This window comes from Oryctolagus cuniculus, chromosome 9 (assembly GCF_964237555.1).
Source record: "Oryctolagus cuniculus chromosome 9, mOryCun1.1, whole genome shotgun sequence".
Classification (NCBI taxonomy): Eukaryota; Metazoa; Chordata; class Mammalia; order Lagomorpha; family Leporidae; genus Oryctolagus; species Oryctolagus cuniculus.
In genome coordinates, this window is record NC_091440.1 from 126366056 (window position 1) to 126392885 (window position 26830).

General features: G+C 44.0%; 1 protein-coding gene across 10 annotated transcripts in view; it reads right to left on the reverse strand.

Moving 5' to 3' along the window:
• Nucleotides 1–25347, reverse strand: part of ERGIC2 (ERGIC and golgi 2) — a 50937-nt gene extending 25590 nt beyond the window's left edge. For 3 of the 10 annotated variants that reach the window (XR_011379048.1, XM_070049596.1, XM_008259447.4), the window contains exons 1-6: nucleotides 21578–21704; nucleotides 11568–11710; nucleotides 9670–9778; nucleotides 7469–7515; nucleotides 5899–5969; nucleotides 1616–1656 (exon numbers count right to left, since the gene is read on the reverse strand). Coding sequence is in view for 9 of the 10 variants with exons in the window: in XM_070049596.1 (XP_069905697.1) it covers nucleotides 1616–1656; nucleotides 5899–5969; nucleotides 7469–7515; nucleotides 9670–9778; nucleotides 11568–11673 (374 nt within the window). In the remaining variant the exon portion in view is untranslated. Of the gene's footprint in view, nucleotides 1–1615; nucleotides 1657–1974; nucleotides 2174–5898; nucleotides 7163–7468; nucleotides 7516–9669; nucleotides 9779–11567; nucleotides 11711–14138; nucleotides 14304–14440; nucleotides 14522–21126; nucleotides 21350–21577; nucleotides 21705–22580; nucleotides 22609–25327 lie in introns of those variants that run through there. The other 7 variants (XM_070049593.1, XM_051850371.2, XM_070049595.1 and 4 more) reach the window with 7 other exon arrangements.
• Nucleotides 25348–26830: the final 1483 nt, after the last annotated feature.

Sequence of the window (26830 nt, forward strand, 5' to 3'; positions counted from 1 at the left end):
TTATAATAACTAAAACCCTTACTATACAAAGGATTATTTAATACACAATTATTAAAAGAAACAAAACAACCAGGTAAAATGGGCATACAGCATGACCAAGCAGTTCTCCCAACTCCAGAAAAAAAGAAAAAGAAAAATGAGGGGGAACCCCACCACAATATTCAGTTAATTTGGGGGCCGGCCGGGTGGGGCACAGCCAGTTGCACAGCCCGCAGTGCTGCTATCTATGTGCTCCAGTCTGATTTTCAGCTGCCCCACTTTTGAGCCAGCCCCCTGCTGATGCACCTGGGAGGGCAACGGAGGACGGCCTAAGTGCGTGGGCCCCTGCAACCACACAGGAGGCCAGGAAGAAGCTCCAGGTTCCTGGCTTCAGCCTGGCCCAGTCCGGAAAGTTGCAGCCACTTAGGGGTGAAAGAGAGGATCAAAGACCATTCTCCCTGTCTCTCGCCCTCTTTCTCTGTTAACTGTGCTTTCTAATAAATAAAAAAAAAAATCTTTAGAAAAAGAAAAACATTCAATTAATTCAAAGAAACGTGAACTGTCCTGAGATTTGAATTGTTTCCATAAACATTCTAATACATGTGTGTTTATATACATGCACACATACAATGCACATATAGTACAAGCATAGAAAGAGGGTTAAGGATGTTTACTGAGTACTGCTTTTCATACTACAACTCCGGAAGCAACCTAAATGCCCATAAATAGGATCCAGTTAAATCAATGATTGTGTATAAAATGGGCTACTAGGAATAATGAGACAGAAAGGTGTACAAGACACCATGTCAGGAGGAAAAAGCAAGTTATACAACAAATGTATAGACTGATTCCATTTTCGTATTAGGAAAAACATGTAAGTTTATATGTAAACATACAGAAAATTACATATGTGAAAAAAATTTCCAGAAGGCCACACAGGAAACACAAGCATGGCTGTGAGTGCCAGCTGCAAGCAAGGGCACTAGTCTACAGGAGAGGGAGATGGCTTTTCCTTTCCCATTACATACTCTCTCCATGAATTTTAAAACAACCAGCACATCTTATTTTTTTTTTTTTTTAAAGATTTATTTATTTGAAAGGCAGAGTTACAGAGAGATGTAGAGGTCTTCCATCTGCTGGTTCACTCCCCAAATGGCCGCAACAATTGGGAGCTGGGCCAGGCCAGGCTGAAGCCTGGAGCCAGGGCTTTTCTGCTGGTCTCCCAAGAGGGCGCAGGGGCCCATGCACTTGGGTCACCCTCTGCTGCCTTGCCAGGAATATTAGCAGGGAGCTGGATCAGAAGTGGAGCAGTCAGGATACTAAATGGCACCCATATGGGACGCCGGCACTGCAGGCCAGAGCTTTAACCTGCTGTGCCACAGCTCCGGTCCCCACATCTAACTTTAATAACTAAAAATTTTTAAGTAAAAATAAATAAAAAGAATTGCTCAATATGTACTACAGAAAAGGTTTTGCATGAGTTTCCTAAGATCTGATAGTTTTTGAAACTATAAATTAAATTATGTTAATATTGCATCTACCGAAATATGTTAACCTATAGAGAGTTCACCATAAGCAAAATAGACAAAATGTGATGTAGACTTCTATGTACCAAAATACTTTGTTCATTTATTACCTCTGCCACTCTCTTTGATGTGGTGAAAGATCAAATATTGCCTGAAATAAAGCAAAACATAATTACTGGCATTGTCAAATAGTCTTGGCTTTTACAATGCTTTAAAATGTTGAGCAAAAAAACAAACTTACAGTGTTATTAAAAACAAAGATTTATGATATACATTTAATCTTTTGTAAGCCAAATTATAAATCTTTAACATGTGATATTTTTACTTAAAAATAGTATAAGTAAATTTCACTAATCACAAATATTTCCCTATTATTGTTGTCTACATTTATAGAACAGATGCAAGTTGGCAATCTGTCCTAAGTACAGAAGAGTATTTTGGGATATTAAATAATTTAAATGATGCTAACCAAAAAACTCTTCAGTATTATAATGGCAAACAACGACACAGAGCGGAGGTGTAATATGTAAGCATCCAAGACTCTTCTCATGGATGGTAAAAATGCCACGTTGAAATAAAAACTTCTGAAAAACATTTAAAAGTGGCATGGTAATTCCCAAACATACTAACCATAAAAACAATTCAAGATATTTCATTTAGGCACTATCCTTATCATTTTCAAGTCAGACTTCGCTACTTGTAGAATCAGAGGACATATAAAAGCTTCTCATGGTTTATGGCAATATTCACAATTTGGCAACAAGTTCACTTTTGCTTGTTTAAGGGCAATTCAAAGCAAAGCATAATAATTCTTCTTTTAAAATTATTCACATGAGTGATTATCCCTCCACATTCGCACTCTAACCTAGTACTCTCCCCTTGCAAACCATTCTGATCCCGGTGAAGCAAGCCTCCGTCCCACCACACAGCCGTCCTCTGCACCCTGGTAACTTAATCACACCGACCAGAAGGAAAGCCTCGGCAGTCACTCTGAGCCTCAATGTTCACGTCAGTTCTTCACAACCACGTGCTCTAAGCTCACTGCCTCCATCTCTCTGATGCTTGCTTCGACTCCATGGTTCCCACCCTTCCCTGCACAGCACAGGAGAAGACGCTGCCAACTGTAAAACTCACCATGGAACAAACAGGGCTGCTTGCAACTGATCCCCAGCTAATTTACCAAAAAATCATTGACGGGAGAAACTGCATGATTCTCTGAGTTCCCCAACCTGCTCAATATAGCACTTAATCAGCTCAAACATGTAAAAGGAATTACTTTATAGCCTACTTGTACTAGGCACTAAGCTAATTCATAATCTCACTTAAACTTCACGACAATTTATGGGCTCCTTATTATTCATTCCTTTTTGCATACCAGGGAGCAGTATCTTAAACGTTTACAAACTTTTTCCAAAATCACAAAGAGTAAGGGACAATATATAAGCTCAGCTCTTTCAAGTTCCTTAGATTTTCATCTTTAAAAAATTCATTAACTAAATGGCAGCTAAATATAATAATAAAAAGCAAAATAGAGATCACTACAGCCTACTGCATGATCATGGTAAGGAAACCAGTAAAGTTAGTAGCTAAGTTTTTAATATTGAGAGTGCATGTTCAAATAGAAGATTAAAAAATTTTAAAGTAAAATTATATTTTAAATTATTTCACATTAAAAATAGGAATTCTTAAGTACTTTATAAACTAGGACAAGGAAATCAGTGTCAATAACAAAAATAAATACTTTAAATATTACTGATGAAAAGTATATGTATATAAATACATAAGTATTTTGAAATTTATAGCTTTCTAGTTAGGACATGACTTTTTTACATAACCCTTTTTCATTTCACAACAACTGGAATAGATGGCAGAAGATTTACAATGAAAATAATCTATAATCCTGTCACAGCTGTATAACTCAAGCATAGTCATAACTGCCTACTACCTGCAAGTAATCGTGCTATACACCTGGAACTCTACAGATTAAAAAAAAAAGTTGATATGTTTCAAGAGCTTAAAGTTCAGTTAGACAGATAAGAAATGCAGATAAAAAATTTAAATAAGGAATGTAATAAATACAAAAAAAATTAGAGAGGCAACATGATGCGGTCAGAAGAAAAAGCTAGACAAACAGTATAAACTCATTTTAGAAGCTAAATGCATGATATTATGTAAATACTTTTCAGTCCCCTCATAGCCAACTTCTCATAACGCGCAAAGCAGCATAAAAATGAGGATACACTCCTCACTGTCATTTAAACTAAGCACTGCATGCTGGAAACTTCAAGAACATACACAAGAGAGCACACAAGACAGGCCAACTAAGACCAATCCCATTTCATTTCATGTTCATGGGATAGGAAAGCCTACATGGGCAGAAAGTGAAAAGATTGGCCCAGTGCAGAGCAACAGAGGAGACAGGTGCTAAAGGACAACCAGGTACTTGAAGACACAGTGTATGAGTTCAACCAGGTGCCAGGGCCACACAGAGAGGAGACTGCGCACACCCAAGAGTGTCCTAAATCAAGGAAGAGCAGGCCACAGCTGACGTCTAGGATAGAGACAGGCCTCTTCATTAGAGGAGCTGTTCCCTGAGCTAAATTTAGCCTGTCAAAACAAACACAGAAGATGAAACCTGGGATGCCATGTGAACCACTCTGCCGTCCTGGGCCCTGTAATGACTCCTCTTTCCAAAAGCATCAGAAGTGCTAATCTGAGAAGAAACGGTTTATCTAGCCCGTATACCCCCTCCTTTCACCTAGACCGGCCACACACACACACACACAAGTCCTACTAAATCAAGGTAGCCTCTCAGAATGCAGAGGTGAAGCTCAAAATGTGCATGAAATTCAAGAAATAAGGATACTGAGAACAACCCCATGAAATTCAACATCACATGATAAGAATTTTAAAAGGGAAAATTGAAAGTATACTTTGAACATGAAAGCAAGCAGACAAAAAAATTCACATTATCGAAACACCAAGAACCAGAAAAAAATTCATGGCAACCCACAAATGGCATTCTAACGTAAAAAGCTGAATTTCAAAAATAAAATAAAAAACAACCAGGAATTACATTACCTACAAAAGAAGAAAAATCAAATTGTGCCAGAAGACAAGGAGGCCATGTCTGTAAAATTTTGAGTTCTAAACCCCATAAAGCAGACTTGAATCCTCAGCCAACCTGACCTCCATTTCCATGTATACAGAACAGACACAGTCATGCTAGAAGCCATAAAAGACAAGCATATGTTCCTGCTGAAAAAGAAAGAGCTAAAAGGCCTCTCACAAAAATAGCATAAATAAACTAAAGTAGAAAAGAGCAGCAAAGCATAATGTATGATTATTATTAAAACAGTACAGAATTTAACAGCTTAACATACTGTAACATGGTGTCTGAATTTGTAAGGGATCTAATCTCATAATTACTATAAAAACAGTATTTTCAGTGGGCAGACTGAGGTCAGACGTCAGGAAGAAGAGAGGATCAGAATACCAATAACAAAGTTACATTTTTGTAGAAATTTCTTTTTAAAAAGTATGCATCAAAAGCACACTTGTAATTTGTTGTTGTAAATTAAAAATAATTCAGTAATCAAAACCGGCCAAAGTTTTCCTTCTTTCTTCTTCAGCCTACACATTACTTCTGCCCCACCCCACCCCTGTGGTCCTCACTCATCAGCACGTGTGTAAAGGGAAGCTCCACAATGCCAGAGAGCAATGGGCAACTCCAGGTAACTGGGGCTCCCTGCTTGGTCCTGAAAGCTGCTGGAGAGCTGGTTCTCATTCTGACGCGCCAGCACCATCCCTGCCCTCCACTGTGATGGTGTTTTCTGCAGGATCAGCCTTGTTAGGCATAACTTGTGCTTTGAAGACAATAAAGGAATACCAGCCTTTAACAAGCTTTGGTGAAAAAAAATACAAAGGAGGGAGCAAGTAGCAAATACCCATGAAATTTCCCAGAAAGATGTTGCTTCATTCTTGATAATAAGAGAAATATAGCTACACTATTTTTCAAGACTTAACTTCGGTAAAAGATGCAACGAGAACATCAGTTTCTAAATCATTACAGGAAAAGGAGAAAGTTTCATCACTATAGCAGCTGAAAGAAAAAAGGAATTTACTAGGAAGCATTAACAAAAAATATAAAGTAAGGTTACCTGACAGTCTTTCTACTCTCTCTAGTATTAACATCAGTTATCTCAAGGCTTTGCTATCAGACATAAAAGCCCCCTTGTCTAAAGTTTTCACAAAGAATATGGGTTCCTTATGAAATACATAAAAGTTATATATAAAACCAGCTCAGACAAAACTAAAAGCAAATATGAAAAATGTCTTTAAGGGTACAATTCTTCAAAGCATTTATTTCTGAAACCATATGAAGCAAACTTACTGGTTCATAAACTAGACCATCTGCAGATGCAACCATTGTTTCTGCTAAATCTAACACATCTGCTCCAACATCTGCATAAAAAGAAAATGAAGTTTTATTATATACCATGAAACTATATGTGACATGAACAAATTAAGACCACCAACAAAAAACTAACAACGTATACAGTAACGCTTTTCAATACCGCTCCTTTGTCCTAAAGTTAAAACAATAGCATTATAAAGCACTGTTGAAGGGTACTCAAAAATTCAATAATGTTTTTCCATTTCTTGATCAGTGAACAAGATGTCTCAGAATTCCATAGTAAAAAGCATGAATTTTAAAGAATTAAACAACTTTGTAACAACTGGCAAAACCTAATGATCAGTATTAAATGTCTGTTGAACAAAATTAATTACAAGAAAACAAGTGTTCTTGGAGAGTAAAAGAAATGTTAAGGCAAAGGTACTTATAATCTTTTAAAAAAATCAAACTTTATTTTGAAAAACTAAAATTGTAACAGCATTCAAACATACAAAGTAAGTCACAATATGATATATTCAGTAGTAACGCTAACTCAAAGTTTAGATACAAAATAGTTCATAAAAGCAGTAACAGAAGGAAAAATAAATGGAAAAGAGAAAATGATTTTAGGTTGTTCTGAGATTAAATCTCCCAGAAGTTAATTCCCTAAATTAGGTAAAACTATTTCACAATTAACCAATTTTGTCTGGACTAACATTTTCTTGGTCTCTGTTCTTCAATAAATTAAAAGCAGCCTCATAGTCCAACATTATCTGACATATTAACATCTTTCCACTTCTACCAGTACAATTAAGTGAAGCCAGTGAACAAAACAGAAAAGGTATTACTAGTAACATAACTCAATCTACATATATTTTTTAAAGATTTTATTTATTTATTTGACAGGCAGAGTTATAGACAGAGAGAGAGAAAGAGACAGAAAGAGAGGTCTTCCATCCACTGGTTCACTCCCCAAATGGCTACAATGGCCAGAGCTGGGCCAATCCAAAGGCAGGAGCCAGAAGCTTCTTCCGAATCTCCCACGTGGATGCAGGGCCATCTTCCACTACTTGCCCAGGAGATGGATGTGAAGAGAGGCAGCTGGGACACCAACGGGCGCCCATCGGGGAGGCCAGCACCGCACAGGGAAGCCAAGCCTACTCCACAGTGCCTGCCCCTCCATCTGTATTTTCAAATGAGCATTCAGTGAATGGTGGTAAAGCCAGGCAGTGAAGCTGGGTATGCGTGGAATGGTATGGGGCTGTAAAAACCAGTATTTCATCAACAAAAGAAGTCAAGGCACCTAAACTCAACACTAGAAATCTGACCAACAAAAATTTTTCCCATTTAATTATACTAATTAAAAGTTAAGCATCTTTTTTTTGGAGCAGAAACATAAAGAACATGTGTTGAGGAATATCTTGCATTATTAACTAAAATCACTGTAAAGATTTTAAATATAATGGAAAAATAAAGCTAAAACATAGTAAATGGTTTTTATACTTTTTATTGACAATTTTTAAAATGTAAAAAGCATACAGATTCATTATATTAAAGGTGTACTTACACTGACACTTCATGGCCACAGTAATATCTATATTAATTCTCAATTTGCTACAAGACAAAAAAAGGAATCATCAGTACCCACAAATTATTCAGCAAAACACACAAAAAAATCAATGGATCTATAAACGGAAGAACTTGGACTTCCAACAGAGTGAAACAAGACAGTAAGAACTTGGATTGCAGGATGGTCATGTGGCACAGTGGTTCTGCTGCGCCTTAGGACACCTGTTATCTCACATCCCAGCTGAGTCCTGGCTCTCATTCCAGCTAACACACTTTCTAAGGAGCTGCAGTGATGGTTCAAGTACGTAATTTTCAAATACCAGATGGCCCAAATGCCCAGACTGGCTCCTGGCTTGGCCCTGGCTGTTGTAGCTATCTGAAGAGTGAACCAGCAGAGGGAAGATTTTTCTCTCCTCTCTTTCTCTCCCTCCTTCCTTCCTCGTCAGTCTGCCTTTTGAAAAAATTAAGTCTTTGAAAGAAAAAAAAAGTTTCACACCATTAATTATCATCTGATTTCAAAAGGGATGATAGATTTTTTAGAGCCTCAAAGAGTCTTGAGGTGCCTAAAGTTCAAAGTGGGCTCCAGATAATCTTGGGACAGATTTAGGAGATGCTGTAAGAACCAGAGGAAGAAGCCAAGCGCAAAGGCTTCTGTACATGCCCCTCCACTCATGTGGTGAACCATATGAGAGTTCTTTGCAAAAACATGAAATGTTTCACTGGTGCTAAAAACAAACGAAACAATAACAAATTCCTTAAAAATCAGTGGTATCTCAGGGGATAATCATGTTAAAGATGAACCACCTGAGGCACAAAAGAATTCAGCTGTGAAACCTGCCCAAGGGTACAGAGCAATTTACAAATGTTGATTTATTTAATGATCCGAAGCCCCGTGAGGAGAGTGCTACAAAAATAATATAATGACCCATCCAGATTAAATAATTTCCCACAGCACATAGCCATCAAACGGCAGGAAAAGCACTGGGACAGAGAAATTGTGCATCTCCCTTTCTAGTACAATCTTTCTTTCTGTTTCTTTCTTTCTTTCTTAATGTTTTTTTGTTGTTGTTGTTGTTTTTTTTTTTTTTTTTTTGACAGGCAGAGTGGGCAGTGAGAGAGAGACACAGAGAAAGGTCTTCCGTTACCGTTGGTTTACCCCTCAATGGCCGCTGCGGCTGGTGCTGCGCCGATCCAAAAGCCAGGAGCCAGGTGCTTCCTCCTGGTCTCCCATGCGGATACAAGGCCCAAACACTTGGGCCATCCTCCACTGCCCTCCCGGGCCACAGCAGAGAGCTGGCCTGGAAGAGGAGCAACCGGGACAGGACCCACGCCCCGACCGGGACTAGAACCCAGGGTGCCGGCGTCGCAGGCGGAGGATCAGGCTATTGAGCCGCAGCACCGGCCTCTAGTACAATCTTAATACTGGAGCCTGTTACAGTAATCCAGTAAACAAGTAAAAATTAAAGGTTTAAAAGTGATATTATTTGGCCGAAGCCATAGCTCACTAGGCTAATCCTCCGCCTAGCGGCGCCGGTATACCGGGTTCTAGTCCCAGTCGGGGCGCCGGAATCTGTCCCGGTTGCCCCTTTTCCAGGCCAGCTCTCTGCTGTGGCCAGGGAGTGCAGTGGAGGATGGCCCAAGTGCTTGGGCCCTGCACCCCATGGGAGACCAGGAGAAGTACCTGGCTCCTGCCTTCGGATCAGCGCGGTGCGCCGGCCGCGGCGGCCATTGGAGGGTGAACCAACGGCAAAGGAAGACCTTTCTCTCTGTCTCTCTCTCTCACTGTCCACTCTGCCTGTCAAAAAAAAAAAAAAAAGTGTTATTATTTACATATAAAATTCACCTTCAGTATAATATATAAAAATTAAGTTATAAGTTTATACAATGTAACTTAAGACAATTCGTTTGTCAGTTCAAAGATCAGTAAGATATTTCAAAGTCTACAGAGCAGTTAATTTCTGCCATAGTGACATCTAAGGGAAAATACATGAATATATGTTCTAACTTCTTGAATAAGCACATATTAAATCAGAGAACCTCCATTTTTAACTAGCATTTAAATGATTCTAAAACATTTCATCTGAAACTTAATCACAACAAACTATTCAAGACTATTTCTACAAAACTAAAATAAGCCAGATGGCATGCTGTTTTCAAAATAATTTGGATTAAAATGTTTTTCAAGATTAAAATCGTTACCTAGAAAAGTCCTTGTCTACTTCATATTCATACTTCATCCATGTATCTTGATACACTGAGAATTCCATTATTGTTAATAAAGCCATAGTGGTAAACGCTATCAGAGAAACTGAGGAATGCAACAAAGAAGAAAAAATTAAAACAATCAAAAAAGCAAACCACAGGAAACTGAAGTTAAAATTCACCTAATATGAATGCTGTTTGAATGAACATTATAAAGCATTTCTTAGAGATATTTCCCTAAAAGAATCGAAAATGCAGATAATGAGCACAAATACAAACATAAATATTTATATTACTGAGAAGGCATTTCTTTCTTTAAGGGTATCTCTCACAAAACGGTATGTGCCAAAATTTTATGAAGCACAGAATATTTCTGCTTTTTATAGGAGTATATAGCAATGTCACAGATAGGAGAAATGACAGTAAGCATAGTCACAGGACAAATTTCTAAGTAGTTCCTTCATTTTTAACAATGTGTCCAGGCCTATATCTCTATTTAAAACAAATTAGCATAAGTTCTTGGATCCTAACAAACCACAACAATCTTTTTGCCAGCACCTCAAATAACATCTGTAGGTATCTAATATTCTACTTTGTTTTGAAATCTCTTAAGTATATTATCCCATCTATAAAACTGACTGAATAATCTAACAAGCAAAGAATTATCATATACTCTGAAAAAAAAAGTTGTACAAGAACTTGCAATATTTTCATTAAGAATGTAATCATAAGTGACTAGAAATAGTAAGGAACTTATACATTTTGTCAAATGTTGATCTTATTTGTAAAGTCTATTATCTTATTAGCTCTTTATGGGAAGAGTAACAGCAGTAAAAATTGTTACAGACACATATTTTTCTGATATAGTTCATTTTTATTTTATTTGTATCTCTACCAGATGTTGCTCTAAGCATTTTATGAGTATTAACCTAACTTGTAGAGTTTCAAACGATGAGCCGAAACACGAACACCTTCATCCCAAGTGTGCTGCCAGACAGCTCCAGCCAGCACTCTTTATTATTTAGTCTAGGGGTCAACTAGTAACGTAACAATTAGGAATGTACAGCTGGACTAATCATTGAAAAAGAATAACAAGCAGGCACAAGCAAGGGGGTAAGCATCGTGTGACACACTTATGGTGGAAAGCCAAAGTTCAAGTTGCTCCTGGGGTCATGCTGCTCCTGGCTCACCTTCTATGTCCCTGAGGTATGAGAAGGAGTTTTTCTGAAAGCAGTATCTAATAATAACCCAAACCTTCTGCTTACTGCAGCTGCACTGCATTTAGGAAGATAGGCCTTCACAAGGCCCGCTTAGGCAGCGGCAGGCCCGCAGCCATGCCCAGTACTCAGGAGGCTGGGCCTCACTGTGAGCACTTGGCAGTATCCACTAGGCTAACTGATACAGTGACACAGAGAATAAAGGCACAAACAGATATGAGGAAGTTCTTCAAGGTCAGAAGGAAGGAGCAGAGGTGAAATCTGAAAGCAGTTTAGTTTCAAAGTCTAAGTTCTTAACTAATCATAAGCTCGTGGTGCCTCTTGATAGCAACAAGAATTGTTTTTAATGATGTCTATACTGATTTACTTTTGATTGAAACAGTAACGAAGCCGTTTTAGCACCATTAAATATCTCCAACTGCAGATTCAATTATTTATAAAAATATTGTTAAGTGTACACAACTGAATACCCAGTAAAACTGGAATAATTTGTTCACTAATATCTTAATAAATGCTGCTAAATGCACAGGTGGCATTGGTTTGACTACTATACAGAAAACAAAACAGCAAACAGCATGACAGGAGGACAGGCCCAACAGTTTCACACTCAGAGCACAGCTCGCTGGTGGTGCTTCCTCATCGCCCCATTTCTCTCCGAGGTGCTGCACTGACACTCACCTGTACCCCCGCTGGCCGAAGTCTCTACATAGCTGTCAGGAACCTTGGGAAAGGCGTCCAACTCTTTGACCAAACTTAAGGTTTTTTTCCGATTCAGTCGCCTCATCTTCAGGAACGCCTTCTTCTTCTTTCATATAGTCATGCTAAAGAATAAGTTATGAATAAATGAGTTCCTAAAGAGAACCAGGCTTTCTTTCTTTTGGGATAATTGGCAAATGCCCTTATAACAACCTCACATTCTCAACTTCGCTTCAGGAAAAAAAAGCTTCAGACTTTTTCATAACTACTCCTCTCCACCACCCCAGCAAAAACTACCAATGACTGGCAGTTTACACACACAAAAAAGCGAAGAGCAACTCAATCACATCCATAATATTGAAACACACAAATTGCATTTAGAAATAATTTCTCCTATAAAACTGGGAAATGCAATGAAAAAATATTCCCTGTAATAATTAAGTACAGCAGGCATGCTCATACATTGCTAACAATAGTATCAATATATTTTGAATATAAATATATTTTGAATATATAAATTCTTCTTCAGAAATGCATCCTAAGACAACAACCTGGATTATGAACAAATATCTGGAATATCTGAGTACTTCTCATTTTTTTTTAATACAGAAGAAAAATAAACTCATAGTATCCATACAGATTGTGGTAATTTAATAGGTCTTTATCTATGTAGCCACTGAAAATCTTATAAAAGAAAATATTTAATGCATAATTTAAAAATTCATGGTATGGTAATAAAAAAAGATTAGAAGCCTTAATGATCTCAATTTTATGAGATGGGAAAACAATTTCAAGAAAAAATGGAAACTATACAAAAAATGGTAAAAATAGATAATAGGATTTTAACTGTCTTGTGATATAATTTTAATTTCATAGTTACATAGTTTTATAAAATACTACTTAAACAATTGACTGCTATTTCTGTTTTGATTAGTATGCTAATCACATTAAAAATATAATAAAGCTAAACAGATGGCAACAAATCTCAGATGACTGCATAATTTCACAAAGCTAATTTAAAAATAATACTGTAGGTGATATTATAAAGAACTCCCAGAAACCAATGCTGTGGTAATAAAATCAACATGTAATAGGAGGGTCAGTCAGGGGGTTTCAGGAATCACTGAGAGGAAGAGACTGTCCTCTTCTCTGCAATCTGTCGGGTGGGCTTAACACAGGAAAGGCTTTCGTGCCGGGAAAAGCATCAGAGACAAACCCTGGCAACAACCCTAACCCTGTCCAGGAGAGGAGGCCCTGACCAGGGACCTGCTAGTCAAAGTGAGCCTCATGTTGGGATTCTGCCTCTCCTGCACACGGTTTTAATATTCTCATCTCTAAACAAACTTGCTCCCAGAAAGTAATTAACAACCCCCTTAGTATTAAATCCAATGGAAATTTAGTGATTATCTAATTTCACCAAAGAGAGGACTACCACTTTCTCACTTTAGCAAAAATGGCACCGTGGTCCTGATCTCCAGCCTACCTGTAAGAACGTCTTGCCTACTTTGCAATTTCATATTTCTTTGGTTCTAACTCCACTCCTTCCCTAAGTGATGTCCCATTCCTTCAATGTCTACTACGATTTCTCCCAAATCTTCACTACCAACCCAAATCTTTCTGGAGACATCTGTATCTCCTAGCCTTCTCTTAGCTTTTCATTAGACATTTCAAAGATCATTCAGACTCAACCAACTCAAAAACAAATACTTCATCCTATCAAAACTATTCCTCCTCCTATATCCCTACCCTAACGATAATACCATGCACACCCAAATTCACAGGCCAGAAACATGGTTTGCATCCACACAGTTCAGCTGTTCTTCCATTTCTCTAAAATGTGTCCAGGTCCCATCAACAAGTTCCTTACTGGCACTGAAGTCCCCAACACCAATCTCCCCCTGCACTGCTTCTAGGACTCTAGTCTCAAATGCCACACTGCATCACTGCATTGGTTCAATAACCTCTGTTCTTTAAACCTTCACCTCACTCCCCATTTGGTAATGAATTGTCTTTCTTAATATAAAAATCTGATCTTACAGCAATTCTCTTACACTCTTTGAATAACTTCACGCTGCACTTAGAGTTTGTACTCCACTGTAACATGGTCTACAAAGGCTTTCAAAACTCGGGTCCTGCTCACCTTGCTTCACACCCAATTCTCTTCACTTCTGATTCCTCAAAGGCTCGGTACTGCCAGAAATATTATTTCTCCCCTTTCTCTCTTCTATTTTTCTTTTTCTAAGATTTATTTATTTATTTGAAAGGCAGAGTTACAAAGAAATAGAGAGACAAAGAGAGATCTTCCATCCGCTGGTTCACTCCTGAATGGCTGCAACTGCTGGGGCTGGGCCAAGCCGAGGCCAGCAGCCAGGAGCTTCTTCAGGGTCTCCCAGGTAGGTGCACAGCCCCGAGCAGTTGGGCCATCCTCCACTGCTTTCCCAGGCCATCAGCAGAGAGCTGGGTCGGAAGTGGAGCAGCCAGGACGAACTGCAGTCTATATGGGTGCCGGTGCCAGAGCCCCTCCCGCCTATTTTTCAATCCCAGTCTTCTCACCTCTTCCTTGTGGAGCAAAAAGCCTCCACAGCTCTCAAAGTATATGTGCTCCTAGAACACCATACTTTATCAGAACATTTCTCATTGCTTTTTTCATTTTCTGTTTTCGTCATTGTATTGTTAGGGCAGGAACCTTGTCTGAGTTGATCTTTGTATCTCCAATGACTGGCAAAACAGGTAGTCAATAAATATCAAGGGAAGGAAGGAAAGTAATTTCCCCCACAACATCCATAGTAGCACAACTGAAACTGTAACAAAGTGTCACATTTAAGTTAACAACTACACAAAAATAGAAGACCTACAAGGAGAAGGATTTTTTTCGGTTATGTTCATTACAGTATCCCAACACCAAGAATAGTGGTTATCACATGGTCAGGACAGACCTGTTGAGTAAGTGGATAAAACAGTGAATTCAACTTCTGGAACTTGCTATACTGTTACATATAAGAAGCTTTATGAATGCTAAAGTCACACATAAGTACAAGCATAAGGCAAACAAGTGGTTGGTTAGCTGCACAAACCCCTAATAATGCATCAACATATTCAGTATTCCCTCCTTGTAAATCTAGCCCAAATACTCTACTCGGCTAACTCTCTCTGGCTTCCCCCATCTCCAGTTTCCATGATCTTTCTGGAATATGGCACCTGCCAGTCTGCTGTTCCTCTTGTCTCCTGCCTGTAATTTAGCATGGACCAACCTCCAGGAAATCCATTCCATCTCTAATACTTGCCACACGACTCCATAAAGTCACTGTTTTGACATGAGTAAGTCATCCAATAACCTAGTTTTTCTAAAAGCAGTCTACCTGCACTCTTTACGAAACTTGATTTTTCTCTTGTTTTAGTTTCCTTCCTATCCTTACACTTCTGAGACTTTCAGGGTAAAAGAGTACCACGTTTTATCTAATTTCTCAACTGTCTCTTCCCAATCAAATCCACTTCATCCTCCTAACAGTGAACACATATGTATACTACATAGTTAGAACTACAGCCAACATTCATGTTTCACACTAGGTATCATATGAAGCACTTTGTAAAAATTAATTTTTAATCCTCTAAATTATTCTTAAGCAGATACAATTTTCCAATTTATAGATGACGAAATGAGGCACAAAACAAATACTTTCTGCAGTGTCACACAGCAGGTGGTAGAACTTGGACTTCATCCCAAGCAGCTTAGCTCTGAGTCTGTTCCAACCACAGTGCACACTGACTCACTCCACTGCTTGCTGCCACCTTCCACCAACATCTGGATATACTCATAATTTCCTTAATGACTTCAGCACCTGGATCACCAATATGTTTCTCTTCTTTCACATTCCATTGTAATCCTTCAAAATTAATGATCCTATGCCATTCATTCACAGCCCACCAGCCAGTCATTTTATCATATAAGCTTAACAGTTCTTCTACTCCAGGGACCTCCATTTTAATTCCAGGCAAACCTTCCCTGCAAACCTACACGCAAAGCAGCAAAGTCAAGTGTTGGCTTACCTGCACCTCTGCAATCCAAAATTCAAATTTTCACTGAGTGGGATTCACTGTCCATCAAGGTGTTCAATGTCCTAAGACAGGTCTTGTCTTCATTTTCAGTGGTGTTCTCAAGCCCCTTCACTCTTCTCAGTTACCCAGTTCCATTGCTTCCTTCCCAAACTATTTGCTTCTCTAATCAGCTTGCTGTGTCATTTTCAAGAATGCATTTAGAAATATCCCAGGTCAGATGTGGGTATTTGGCACAGTGGTTAAGACATCTCTTGGGACACCTGGGTTCCACATTCGAGTGCCTGGTCTCAAGTCTTCACTCTGCTCCTGATTTCTGCTTCCTGCTAATAAACTCTCTTGGATGCAACAAGTGATGTCTCAAGTAGTTGGGTTCCTGCCACTCAGTGGGAGCCCTGAACTGAGTTCTAGGCTCCTGGCTTCAGGATGGCCCAGCCCTGCCCATTGTAGGTATTTTGGGGAGTGAACCAGCAGATGGGAGTACTCTTTCTACCTCTCAAATAAAATAATTTTTAGAAAAAGAAATTCCTATAGATCAATGCTTTCAAGAAATCACTACCAGTTTGTAACAATTTTTTAATGTTACTCATTTCAGAGGCAGAGAGAACATCCACACCCATCCAATGGTTCATTCCACAAACACCCTCAAAGGCCAAGAGAGAAGCTAGGAGCTTGGAACACAATCCAGCTCTCCCACATGAATGGCAGGGACCCAGTACTGCTGCCTTCCAGGGTCTGCATTAGCAGGAAGCCAGGGTCAGGAGCTGGAGCCAGGAATTGGACCCAGGCACTCCAATGTGAGATGGAGGCGTCTTAACCACTATGCTATACACCTGCCCCTATAACAAAATGTTCTAGTCTCTAACTAAATGGAGAAAACAAGAATGTAGGAAATTTTTTAACAGATAGACTTCCTCAATTTAAAAATCTGTTCGTTATTAGATTACTTCCTTTTTGTGGGTTAACATGTCCTTTACATAAAGTTCCTTTCCAAAATGATCAAAGGAGATGAGAGGTTTTAATGTGTTTTGTTTTTGGATATCCTTATTTAGCAAAATTAAAAACTGTAGGTCTATGTCAGCAATCAAATCTGCCCTTTTTCTCATTTTCTTCTTCTTCTATAGATATTTGTTTGCACTGATCCTCAAAAATGTAGGAGCCACTGCACTAGAGTCCTCTACACACTAGCTGGTGTTGCTATTCAGAACCTCACTATCTCCTGTACCACATCTGTTTTCTTTGATGTAAACTATACTGTATATTAGCAAACAAAGTCATTCCAAAAAGTCACTGATGACAGTTAAAACTAAAGCACTACTTTGAAAATCTGTTTAAGAGGAACCCCTTACGTGCTGGAACACAGACAGCCCTTACAACCAATCTAAGTGCTGTAAAACAGCCTACGTGTCAACACTGTATTCATCTGAACACCATGAGACCACCAGATGGCCTGTACAAATTATAGAATTCATGAAACATTTTAATCAATGAAATTATGTTTAATTACTTCTCCAAGCAAAAATAAAAACAAAATTTGTCTCTTGTGACCCAACTTTTATGAGTTAACTTCTCCTTTTAACATCTATTTAGCAGTATGAGAAACACCAAATCAGTTAATACCTATGGCCACATTCTGATTTGATTTATGTCTCCCAGTGCATAAAAAAGATACTGAAGTCTGTACTCCTGTTATCTATGAACAAGACTTATTTGCACTTAGGTTTTTTTTTTTTTTCAGATATAATTTATTAAGATGCTATCCTAATGAATTAGGACAAAATGCAATGACTGGTTTGTCCTTATAAAAAGGACATGGGGGTGGGGGGGCAGTGCTGTGGTGCAGTGGGTTAACGCCCTGGCCTGAAGAGCCAGCATCCCATATGGGCACCGGTTCGAGACCCGGCTGCTCCACTTCCTATCCAGCTCTCTGCTATGGCCTGGGAAAGCAGCAGAAGATGACCCAAGTCCTTGGGCCCCTGCAAACACATGGGAGACCCAGAAGAAGCTCCTGGCTCCTGGCTCCTGATCAGCACAGCTCCTGCCAATGCAGCCAACTGGGGAGTGAACCAGCTGATGGAAGACCTCTCTCTCTTTCTGCTCTCCTTCTCTATCAGTGTAACTCTTTCAAATAAATAAATAAATCTTTAACAAAAAAAAAAAAAAAGGACACAGGAAGGCACGCAGGGAGATGGGCATGGAAAGGCTGAGGTTCAAAAAAGGATCCATACTCCAAGGAGCACACAGATTTCCAGAAATTAGGGAGATGATGTGATTCTTCCCCAGAGCCTTCACAGGGAGCAGGACGCCGCCAACACCCTGGCTTTTGGACTTCTGGACTTCAGACAGGTGGGAAAACAAACTACTGTTGTTTTATGCCTCCCAGGTCATGGTAACTTGTTACGGCAGCCTTGGAAAACTACTATCAGCAATTAACAATAATGGGCGAGGACGTAAAACAAATATTCTGAACTTCAGAAGCAAAAACTAAGACTTAATACATCTCTAATTTTAAACTAATTATATTGCATTAGAATACTTTATAGAGGCTGCTGTTGTGGTGTGGGTAAAGCCAGGAATGCAGTGGCAGCATCCCAAGTGGGTGCTAATTCAAGTCCTGAGCACTCCAGCTCTAGCTCCCTGCTAAGGAGTACTTGAGCCTCTGCCACCCATGTGGGAAACTTGGATGAAGCTCCTGGCTTTGGCCTGTCCCACGACTGGGTGTATCAGTGAACTGGCGAGTGAACACCTGGTGGGAGATCTGTCTCTCCCCAACTTTCAAAAATGAGTAAATCTTTAAAAAAAAAAGGCGGGGGGGGGGGTGGAGAGGGAGAATACTTTACAGCAGAAACCATTTTATAAGATAGCTTAATTCCACTTTATAACCACTAGATATTCTGCACCCAAAAAAACAATTTAATTTTACTTTAAAACTTGCACCTATTAATTATAAATTTATACAATTATTTTAAATTAAACATTTAAAATTTTGTTTACCTCAACATAAGTTAAATAAATCTAACAGCCATAAAATAATTTTTAAAAAAAGTTTATTTGGAAACAAAGTAAGAGGTTAAAATCTGAGGAAAACCTGACTACCTAGGCATTTACTAGTTTTTCAAAACATGTGCACTCACTAGTTGTGTGACAAACTTGGCAAGATCCTCAAATTCAGAGTTCCCCCTCTACAAGACTGAAAAGAGAAAATGGGGAAATAATGGTAAACTCATGGGTTTCATTTTAAGGGTTTATTTATTTGAAAGTCAGATAGAGTGCTTGCTGTGGCAGCACATACACTAAAATTCAAAGTCAGAACTGGGCCAGGCCAAAGCCGGGAACCCATCCAGTTCTCCCACATCGGTATCTCTGGCTCAGGCACCACTGCCTTCCCTTGCTCATCAGCAGGGAGCCGGGTGGGAAGCAGGGCAGCCAGGACTTGCCTGAATCAACACTGAGATATGGGATGCCTGCACTGTCTGCACTTACTGTGCCACAATGCTGGCACCCATCTTAGTGTTTCATCAAGATAAAAATGAGGCATTTAATAAATATGTTTCTAATTAACTGGAGAAATGCAAAGATTTACAGGATATTTGAGATTTCACTATTAACATCTTCCGGGAAAAATAGGAAGACATCCAAACTTTTTTGATATTGTCACAGAGTAAGGATGATACACACTGACAGTGGTTCCAACAGAAAGTGCCTAGTAACAATTTGAGGCAAAGACAAGGATATCCCACGCAAGGAACACCTTGACTCCTACAGAGCAGCTACTCAACAAAAATGCACAAAACTACAGTACGAGGGGCCGGCACCACGGCACAGGTTAATCCTCCGCCTGTGGCACCACATCCCATATGGGCGCCGGTTTCGACTGCTCCTCTTTCACTCCAGCTGTCTGCCATGGCCTGGGAAGGCAGTACAAGATGGCCCAAGTCCTTGGGCCCCTGCACCCACATGGGAGACCTGGAAGAAGCTCCTGGCTCCTGGCTTCAGATCGGCACAGTTCAGGCCGTTGTGGCCATCTGGGGAATGAACCAACGGAACAAAGACCTTTCTCTGTCTCTCCCTCCCACTGTCTGTAACTCTACCTCTCAAATAAATAAATAACATCTTTTAAAGAAAATTACATTGCCAAAGCATAAGGAACATGTGAGGAAAGGGTCAGGGATATATGAAATGCATTTATAAGAGAATGACTGTTCTCAAAAGCAAACAGCACAGCCAACAAATGACCAAGTAGAGAAAAAAAGCAGAAACAAAGAACTTGCGCCTTATAAAGATAGCAGCTTATGGAAATAAGCACCTGAAAGATGGAATTCAAGAAAATAATAACCACCTACACCAAGCAGTATTTTAATCAACTGGAGGAGTCAGACAGAAATTATTTTTAAATATATCTTCTCCAGTCTATATTTTGACTAAGTATCAAGGCAAGTTTTGTAAACACAGAAGCTAGAAAATGCAAATAAAAAATAACCAGAGCTAACACTGCGTGCTGGCGGGAGATCCTGCTCCAAAGGCGCTGCTTACTGAAGCACATGTAAACCTCAAAGCGCCCCAGGAGGCAGGGATCTCTATACCATCACTCTCATTTTACCAAGGAAGAAACTGAGGCGCAGAAAGGCGTTATTTAGTCACTATGTTATCGAAAAAGTCAGGGAAATGGTTAAATGGGATTCGCAGCATGGAACACACTGCCTAAAAGTAACTTCTATTAAAAATCAAGTTCTCCGTTTCTTCCAGTTAAATCACTGACCCCCAGAGAACACAATTTTCTGGGGTCGGTTACACCTTTGTTACTATTCCGGACTGGGCCTGATTTTCTTTGGGAACTCTTTCAAACTTGAAATATTGTTTGTTGTGTACCACGCAGCCACATCAATATTCAGTTGTGAATTAAAAGTTTACCATCAAGAGGAACAAAACACCCCCACTCTTAAAACCCAAGGAATTAAATAGCCTCATGCTTTCTCTCCAAGAGAACTGGATGCTTGCATGCATTTAAAAGATGATCAACAAGAAAATGAGTTAAATAATCAAAGTCGTCTTTCAGCGTACAGACCGGACTTGTTTCTTTCCAATATGTCTAGAGTTCAATGTATCGGGTGAGCAATGGGAATACTTGGTTACAACCGCAAGCGTGACCTACTCCTGCTTTTCACTGTATCTGTTTCTAAAAGCCAGCCTTGCAACATTGTAACACCCGTCACGGTGGAGGCAGGCTGCAGGGCACCGACCCTAAATACTCAAGTTCCGACTGCGGGCCAGGGCTCCAGGTACGACCGGCCCCCCAGACCCCCAGACCCCCAGACCCCCAGACCCCCAGGCCCCCAGGCCCCTAGGCCCCTGGACCCCCAGACCCCCGGGCCCCCGGCCCCCAAGCCCCCCAGACCCCCAGGCCCCGAGACCCCCGGGCCCCCGGACCCCCAGGCCCCAGACCCCACGGCCCCTCCCCACGGCCCCGCGGGTCCACCGACACTCGCACCTGCCATTCCCGAGCCGCACGAGGCCGGGACCTCGTTCCTTCCTCGACAGCGCCAGCGGAGCCAAGAACGCCCAGCGTGTCCGGGGCGGCGAGACCCCACTCGCCCACGGACTCAGCCGCGGGGGCACCGGGCGCTGCCAGCAGCTAAGGGACAGCGCCGGGAGCTCCCCAGGCCCCATCGCCACGCCAGCGAGGGGCCGGGCAGCGTGGGGACGGCCGGGCCAGGGCCAGGGCGCTGCCCCCCGCAGCGCTGCCCAGGGTCCTGCCAGGAACGCCCCCGTTCGGGGGATGTGGAAGCGGCTCCTCCGTCCGCCCCGCTGCCGGGGAAGCGAGCGAGGTAGACGGGAAGCCGCGCCCACGCCTGGCGCCCAGCCGCCTGAACCGCGTTCCCGCCCGGCCCAGCCCTGGGACGACCACAGGAACGGCACCCAGCGGAGCGTCGGTCCTTTACCTTGTGTTACGGTCCCAGCCGACCGCCATGTTTCACAGAAGCCCGGGTCGCCCGGGCTCCCGTGTTCCCTGAAGTATCGCGAGAGCGAGAAGCTACTATCACCGCGGGAAACGTCAGAAAAGAGCCCGTGGGGAGTTCTCGCGATACGCGGTGCTCGGTGCGTCGAGGGGCGTGGTCAGGGTGAGAGGGGCGGGTCCTAGCGGAAAGGAGCTTGGGACCTGTTGTAGGTGCTGCGGCGCGGCCAGGGCGGCCCGGCCCTTACACGGCGCGGAGCGAACCGAGCGACCTCGGCGCTCGGGCCGGATCCCACGGCCTGTGCGGGTCCGGGCGCCAGGACCCTGGGAAGCCCCTCTGCGCCGTCTGGGACCGTCACGCGTCGGTATTCCCCCCGCACAGAACCTGTAAATCCCCGTCCAGGCACCTGTAACGGTGTTCGCCAGTGCTCCCTGTGTCTGTCCTTGCCCAGGACCTACGCGCAGTAAGACCTGTAGGATCGCGTGCTGCCAGACCCTCCGACCCGGACAACACTGGATAGCTACACGTCAGACTTCCGACTCACAGGGCTGGGTTCTCCCTAGGTTCCCGGCGCCCCCGTGACCCCGGGGCTCACCTGTCACACACAGGTCCCTCAAGGTCCCCCAGGTCTCACCTGTCACACACTGGTCCTATGTCCCAGGTCTCACCTGTCACACACTATCCCTGAGTCCCCAGGTCTCACCTGTCACACACTGGTCCCTGAGTGCCCAGTGCTCACCTGTCACACACTGGTCCCTCTGTTCTCAGGTCTCACCTGTCACACACTGGTCCCTGTGCCCCCAGGTCTCACCTGTCACACAGTGGTCCTGTGTCCCCGGGCTCAACTGTCACACACTGGTCCCTGTGTCCCAGTGCTCACCTGTCACACACTGGTCCCTTGTGCCCCCCAGGTCTCACCTGTCACACACTGGTCCTGTGTCCCCGTGCTCACCTGTCATACACTGGTCCCTGAGTCCCGAGTTCTCACCTGTCATACACTGGTCCTGTGTCCCCCAGGTCTCACCTGTCACACACTGGTCCTGTGTCCCAGGTCTCACCTGTCACATACTGTTCCTTAATCACTAGTGCTCACCTGTCACACACAGGTCCCTGAGTATCCAGGTCTCACCTGTCGCACACTTATCCTGTGTCCCCAGGTCTCACCTGTCGCACACTGGTCCCTGTGTCCCCAGTTCTCACCTGTCACACACTTATCCTGTGTCCTCTGTGCTCACCTGTCACACATGGGTCCTGAGTCCCAGTGTCCACCTGTCACAGTCCTCCTGTGTCCCCAGGTCTCACCTGTCACACAGTGGTCCCTGTGTCCTCAGGTCTCACCTGCCACACACTGGTCCCTGTTTCCCCAGTGCACACATGTCACACACTGTCCCTGTGTCCTTAGGTCTCACCTGTCACACACTGGTCCTAAGTCCTCAGGTCTCATGTGAAACACACAGGTCCCTGAGTCCCCAGGTCTCACCTGTAACACACTGGTCCCTGTGTCCCAGTGCTCACTTGTCACACAATGGTTGTGAGTCCCCAGGTCTCACCTGTCACACACTGGTCCCTGTGTCCCCAGTGCTCACATGTCACACACTGGTCCTGTGTCCCCGTGCTCGCCTGTCACACACGGTCCCTGTGTCCCCAGGTCTCACCTGTCACACACTGGTCCCTGTGTCCCCAGTGCTCACATGTCACACACTGTCCCTGTGTCCTAAGGTCTCACCTGCCACACACTGGTCCTGTGTCCCAGGTCTCACCTGTCACACACTGTTCCTAAGTCACCAGTTCTCACCTGTCACACACAGGTCCCTGAGTCCCCAGGTCTGAACTGTCACACACTGGTCCTGGTGTCCCCAGTGTTCACCTGTCAAACACTGGTCCTGGGTCACCAGTGCTCACCTGTCACACACTGTTCCCTGTGTCCCCAGGTCTCACCTGCCACACACTGGTCCCTGTGTCCCCAGTGCTCACTTGTCACATACTGGTCATCTGTCCTCAGGTCTCACCTGGCACACACTGGTCCCTGTGCCCCCCAGATCTCACCTGTCACACACTGGTCCTGTGTCCCTGAACTCACCTGTCATAAACTGGTCCCTGAGTCCCAAGTTCTCATCTGTCATACACTGGTCCCTGTGTCCCCAGTGCTCACCTGTCACACACTGGTCCTGTGTCCCAGTGCTCACCTGTCACACACTGTTCCTGAGTCCTCAGTGCTCACCTGTCACACATTGGTCCTGAATCACTAGTGCTCACCTGTCACACACTGGTCCCTGTTTCCCCAGTGCACACATGTCACACACTGTCCCTGTGTCCTCATGTCTCACCTGTCACACACTGGTCCTGAGTCCCAGGTCTCACCTGTCACACACTGTCCCTGAGTCCCCAGGTCTCACTTGTCACACACAGGTCCTTGAGTCCACAGGTCTCACTTGTCACACACTGGTCCCTGTGTCCCAGTGCTCACCTGTTACACAATGGTCCTGAGTCCACAGGTCTCACCTGTCACACACTGGTCCCTGTGTCCCCAGGTCTCACCTCTCACACAATGGTCCCTGTGTCCCAGTGCTCACCAGTCACATACTGGTCCTGAGTCACCAGTGCTCACCTGTCACACACTGTCCCTGTGTCCCAGTGCTCACTTGTCAGACACATGTCCTGAGTACCCAGTGCTAACCTGTCACACACTGCTCCTGTGTCCCCTGTTCTCACCTGGCACACATGGGTCCTGAGTCCCCAGTGCTCACCTGTCACACACTGGTCTGTGTCCCCCAGGTCTCACCTGTCACACACTGGTCCTGTGCCCCAGTGCTCACCTGTCACGCACTGGTCCTGAGTCACAGGTCTCACCTGTCACACACTGGTCCTGTGTCCCCAGGTCTCACCTGTCACACACTGGTCCTGTGTCCCCTGTGCTCAGCTGTCACACATGGGTCCTGTGTCCCCAGTGTTCACCTGTCACACAGTGGTCCTGTGTCCCCAGTGCTCACCCGTCACACAGTGGTCCCTGTGTCCTCACGTCTCACCTGCCACACACTGGTCCCTGTTTCCTCAGTGCTCACATGTCACACACTGTCCCTGTGCCTCATGTCTCACCTGTCACACACTGGTCCTAAGACCCAGGTCTCACCTGTCACATACTGTCCCTGAGTCCCCAGATCTGATTTGTCACACACAGCTCCCTGAGTCCCCAGGTCTCACCTCTCACACAATGGTCCCTGTGTCCTAGTGCTCACCTGTCACACAATGGTCCTGAATCCCTAGGTCTCACCTGTCAACACACTGGTCCCTGTGTCCCCAGGTCTCACCTGTCAAACACTGGTCCCTCTGTCCTCAGGTCTCACCTGCCACACACTGGTCCCTTTCCCCCCCAGGTCTCACCTGTCACACAGTGGTCCTGTGTCCCCGGGCTCACCTGTCACACACTGGTCCCTGTGTCCTAGTGCTCACCTGTCACACAATGGTCCTGAGTCCCCAGGTCTTACCTGTCAACACACTGGTCCCTGTGTCCCCAGGTCTCACCTGTCACACTCTGGTCCCTGTGTCCCCAGGTCTCATCTTTCACACACTGGTCCTGTGTCCCCAGTGCTCACCTGTCACACACTGGTCCTTAGTCCACAGTACTCACTTGTCACATCTGGTCTCTGTGTCCTCAGGTCTCACCTGCCACACACTGATCCCTGTGCCCCCCAGGTCTCATCTGTCACACACTTGTCCTGTGTTCCCAGTACTCACTTATCACACACTGGTCCTCGGTCCCCAGGTCTCACCTGCCACTCACTGGTCCCTGTTTTCTCAGGTCTCACCTGTCACACACTGGTCCCTGTGTCCTCAATGCTCACTTGTCACACTGGTCTCTGATTCCCATTGTCTCACCTGTCACACACTGTCCCTGAATCCCCAGGTCTCACGTGTCACACACTGGTCCTGAGTACCCAGGTCTCACCTGTCACACACTGGTCCCTGTGTCCTCCGGTCTCATCTGCCACTCACTGGTCCTTTTTTCCACAGTGCTCACCTGTCACACACTGCTCATGTGTCCCCAGTGTTCAACTGTCACACACTGGTCCTGTGTCCCCAGGTCTCTCCTGTCACACACTGGTCCTGAGTCACCAGTGCTCACCTTTTACACACTGTCCTTATGTCCTCAGGACTCACCTGTCACACACTGGTCCTGTGTCCCAGATCTCACCTGTTACAAACTGTCCCTGAGTCCCCAGGTCTAACTTGTCACACACAGGTACCTGAGTCCCCAGGTCTCACCTGTCACACACTGGTCCTGTGTCCCAGGTCTCACCTGTCACACACTGTTCCCTCTGCCCCCCAGGTCTCACCTGTCACACACTGGTCCCTCTGCCCCCCAGGTCTCACCTGTCACACACTGGTCCTGTGTCCCCGGGCTCAACTTTCACACACTGGTCCCTGAGTGCCCAGTGCTCACCTGTCACACACTGGTCCCTGTGCCCCCCAGATCTCACCTGTCACACACTGGTCCTGTGTCCCTTTGCTCACCTGTTATACACTAGTCCCTGAGTCCCGAGTTCTCACCTGTCATACACTGGTCCTGTGTCCCCCAGGTCTCAGCTGCCACACACTGGTCCCTGTTTCCCCAGTGCTCACATGTCACACACTGTCCCTGTGTCCTCATGTCTCACCTGTCACACAATGGTCCTGAGTCCCCAGGTCTCACCTGTCACACACTGTCCCTGAATCCCCAGGTCTCACGTGTCACACACTGGCCCTGTGTCCCAGGTCTCACCTGTCACACACTGGTCCCTGTGCCCCCGCGTTCTCACCTGTCACACACTGTTCCTTAGTCACCTGTGCTCACCTGTCACACACTGGTCCTGTGTCCCAGTGCTCACCTGTCACACAATGGTCATGAGTCCCCAGGTCTCACCTGTCACACACTGTCCCTGAATCCCCAGGTCTCACTTGTCACACACTGGCCCTGTGTCCCAGGTCTCACCTGTCACACACTGGTCCCTGTGCCCCCGCGTTCTCACCTGTCACACACTGTTCCTTAGTCACCTGTGCTCACCTGTCACACACTGGTCCTGAGTCCCCAGTGTTCACCTGTCACACACTGGTCCCTGTGCCCCCAGGTCTCACCTGTCACACACTGGTCCTGTGTCCCCGGGCTCAACTGTCACACACTGGTCCCTGAGTGCCCAGTGCTCACCTGTCACACACTGGTCTGTGTCCCCCAGGTCTCACCTGTCACACACGGGTCTGTGC